The sequence below is a fragment of the Otolemur garnettii genome, unplaced genomic scaffold (genome assembly GCF_000181295.1).
Source record: "Otolemur garnettii isolate 467f Iridium unplaced genomic scaffold, OtoGar3 scaffold00008, whole genome shotgun sequence".
Classification (NCBI taxonomy): domain Eukaryota; kingdom Metazoa; phylum Chordata; class Mammalia; order Primates; family Galagidae; genus Otolemur; species Otolemur garnettii.
This window is the reverse complement of record NW_003852403.1, coordinates 39,588,178-39,591,285: the sequence shown is the minus strand read 5'-3', so window position 1 is coordinate 39,591,285 and position 3,108 is coordinate 39,588,178. Positions and strand designations below refer to the sequence as shown.

General features: G+C 41.6%; 1 protein-coding gene across 1 annotated transcript in view; it reads right to left on the bottom strand.

Annotated features, from left to right (window-relative positions):
- HELLS (helicase, lymphoid specific) overlaps positions 1-3,108 on the bottom strand; it is a 56,920-nt gene that overhangs the window by 39,841 nt on the left and 13,971 nt on the right. The window contains exons 5-6 of the mRNA XM_003783720.3: positions 865-901; positions 716-780 (exon numbers count right to left, since the gene is read on the bottom strand). Of these exons, the coding sequence (XP_003783768.2) occupies positions 716-780; positions 865-901 (102 nt within the window). The remainder of the gene's footprint in view (positions 1-715; positions 781-864; positions 902-3,108) is intronic.

Genomic DNA, 3,108 nt, shown 5'->3' with positions numbered 1-3,108 from the left:
CGGAGGCAGGAGACTTGCTTGAGCCCAGGAGTTGGAGGTTGCTATGAGCTGTGATGCCACAGCACTCTACCCAGGGGGGCAGCTTGAGGCTCTGTCTGGGAAAAAAAAAAAGACAGGTAGGTAGAAGCACCTGTAGTCCTAGTGACTGGCGGGGGCGGAAGGGGGGAGGATTGCTTTAGCCCAAAAGTTTCAGGTTGTAGTGACCTGTTATGATACCACTGCACTCTGGCTTGGACAAGAGTGGGACTCTGCTGAAGGAAAAAAAAAAAAAAGTCTAAGAAGGTAAGATGACATTACTGTCAGATTTAGTCTGAAATCCACTAAAAGGATTGAATGATGGCTCACACCTATAATATCAGCACTCTGGGAGGCTGAGGTGGGTGAATCACTTGAGCTCAAGAGTTTGGGAGACCAGCCTGAACAAGAGCAAGATCCCTTCTCTTAAAAAACTCCAAGCTACTTGGGAGGCTGAGGCAAGAAGACTGCTTGAGCTAATGAGTTTGAGATTGCTGTGAGCTATGACCCCATGGGACTCTATCCAGGGCAACAGAGTAAGACTCTATCTTAAATAAATAAATAAATAAATAAATAAAATGAAGTCCACTGAAGGATAGTAGATAGCGTGAAACTTTGGCTAGTGTACCAATAAATGACATGGTACTAAATGAAAAAATTTATGTGATATGACAAAGAACTTTAAGGTGGTTCCATTTACCTCTTTTGACATGACCTCTGAAATATTGTATGATTCATCTTCTCTTCCTCTTTTCTTTCTTATGACTATAAAAAAAAGTTTCATATTTGACAACAAGTAAAATGGAAGTACAAGTACATATTCTTCAAAATTAGAATAAGGAAATTTACCTGGATTCTCTTCACTTGCAACAATTGAGTTTTTACCCTACAAAACAAGAATTTAGAATATTGGTTTTAGTAAGGACATTTATGTATTACACATTAAAAGGTATTGATTAACTTCAGAGAAATGAAAGTTCCTTGCATTTGAACCACATTCACAATTCTTTAATATTATGCTTAGCTACATGTAACCATTTTCGATATTTCCCTAAGTTACCATGTTTCTAGCTTTTTCCCAAAGGTTTACCATCCCTATTTTTTTTCCATTTAAGAAGAGAAATTTCAAAATCAAACATATATATTTTTATTTAGGAAGACCATGTATGTCATCTTCAACTGCACATTTATGCTAAAGATATTCAATGGGTAGGGTGCTAAAGCAGTAGTCATAGTGAGTAAAATTTATAAGTTAAATATAACTGAAAGGGCAGTGCCTATGGCTCAGTGAGTAGGGCACTGGCCCATATACTAAGGGCAGCAGCTTCGAGCCTGGCCCCGGTTAAACTGCAACAAAAAAAAATAGCCAGGCATTGTGGCGGATGCCTGTAGTCCCAGCTACTTGGGAGGCTGAGGCAAGAGAACAGCCTAACCCCAAGAGCTGGAGGTTGCTGTGGGCTGTGATGCCACCACACTCTACCAAGGGCAACAAAGTGAGACTCTGTCTCTAAATAAATAAATAAAACTGAAAGCCAAACTAAAAGAGAATAATTACTGAAAAAGTGGGGAGGGTAAAACAAAGATGTTTAAAAAGTTTCAAAATAAGAGCTGGTAAAGCACTACATCAAGAATAGATGGGGATTCACACTATAATTCTAGCAATTCTGGGAGGCCAAGGCAGATGGATCACCTGAGCTCAGAAGTTCCAGACCAGCCTAAATAAGACCAAGACCCTGTCTCTACTAAAAACAGAAAACCTACTACAGCAGGCACATGTAGTCTCAGCTACTTGGGAGGTTGAACAATTGTTTCACCTGAGTCCAAGAGTTTTAGATTATAAGCTATGATGCCATGCACTCTACACACAACGTCAGAGTGAAACTTGGTCTCAAAATTAAAAAGAAAAAAAAATAGATGGGAATGCTGTGGTGGCTCGTAATTGTAACCCCAGCACTATGGGAGGCCAAGATCCAAGATCACTTGAGGCCAGGAGTTTAAGACCAGCCTGAGTAATACAGTGAGATCTCATCTCTACAAAATGTTGAAAAATTAACCAGGCACAGTGGTGCATACCTGTAGTCCTAGATACATGGGAGGTTTTTTTTTTTTTTTTGAGACCGAGTCGGAGTACGTGCCCCTTGATAGAATGCCTTGATAGAATGCCGTAGCGTCACATCTCACAGCAACCTCAAATTCTTGGGCTTAAGTGATTCTCTTGCCTCAGCCTCCCAAGTAGCTAGGACTACAGGCACCCACCACAACACCCGGCTATTTTTTGGTTGTAGTTGTCATAGTTGTGTGGCAGGCCCAGGCTGGATTCCAACCCACCAGCTTCAATGTATATGGCTGGCGCCCTAGCCACCAACGCTACATGGGAGGTTTAGGTGGGGGATTGCTTGAGCTGGGAGTTGGAGGTTACAGGGAGCAATGAGCATACCACCGCACTTCAGCCTGGGAAACAGCAAGATGCATTCTCTTGAGAGAAAAAAAAAAGATGGGTCAAGTATGTTGACTAAAACATATAATCCTAGCACTCTGGGAGGCTGAGTTGAAGAGTTTGAGGCCAGCCTGAGCAAGAGCAAGACATCGTCTCTACTAAAAATAGAAAAAACTAGCCAGGTACTGTGGCAGGCGCCTGTAGTCCCAGCTACTCAGGAGGCTAAGGCAAGGAGATTCCTCAAGCCCAAGAGTTTGAGGTTGCTGTGAGCAATAATGCCACAGCACTCTACCTAGGGCCAGTGTACCTATAAGTGACATATGATACTAAATGAAAAAATCTTATAGAGTATGACTCTGTCTCCAAAAAACAAAAAGATGGACAAAATAGACAGGTATGAGGAATCATAATGACTAAAAAAATAAACACAAAAAAGAAAATTTTTTTTTCCTTTTTTTTATTGTTTGGGATCCATTGAGGGTACAAAGAATTAGTTTACGCTAATTGCATTTTTTGGTTTTTTTTTTTTTTTTGAGACAGAGCCTCAACCTGAGCCCCTGGGTAGAGTGCCATGGCTTCACTGCTCATGGCAACCTCCAACTCCTGGGCTCAAGCGAGTCTCCTGCCTCAGCCTCCCAAGTAGCTGGGACCACAGG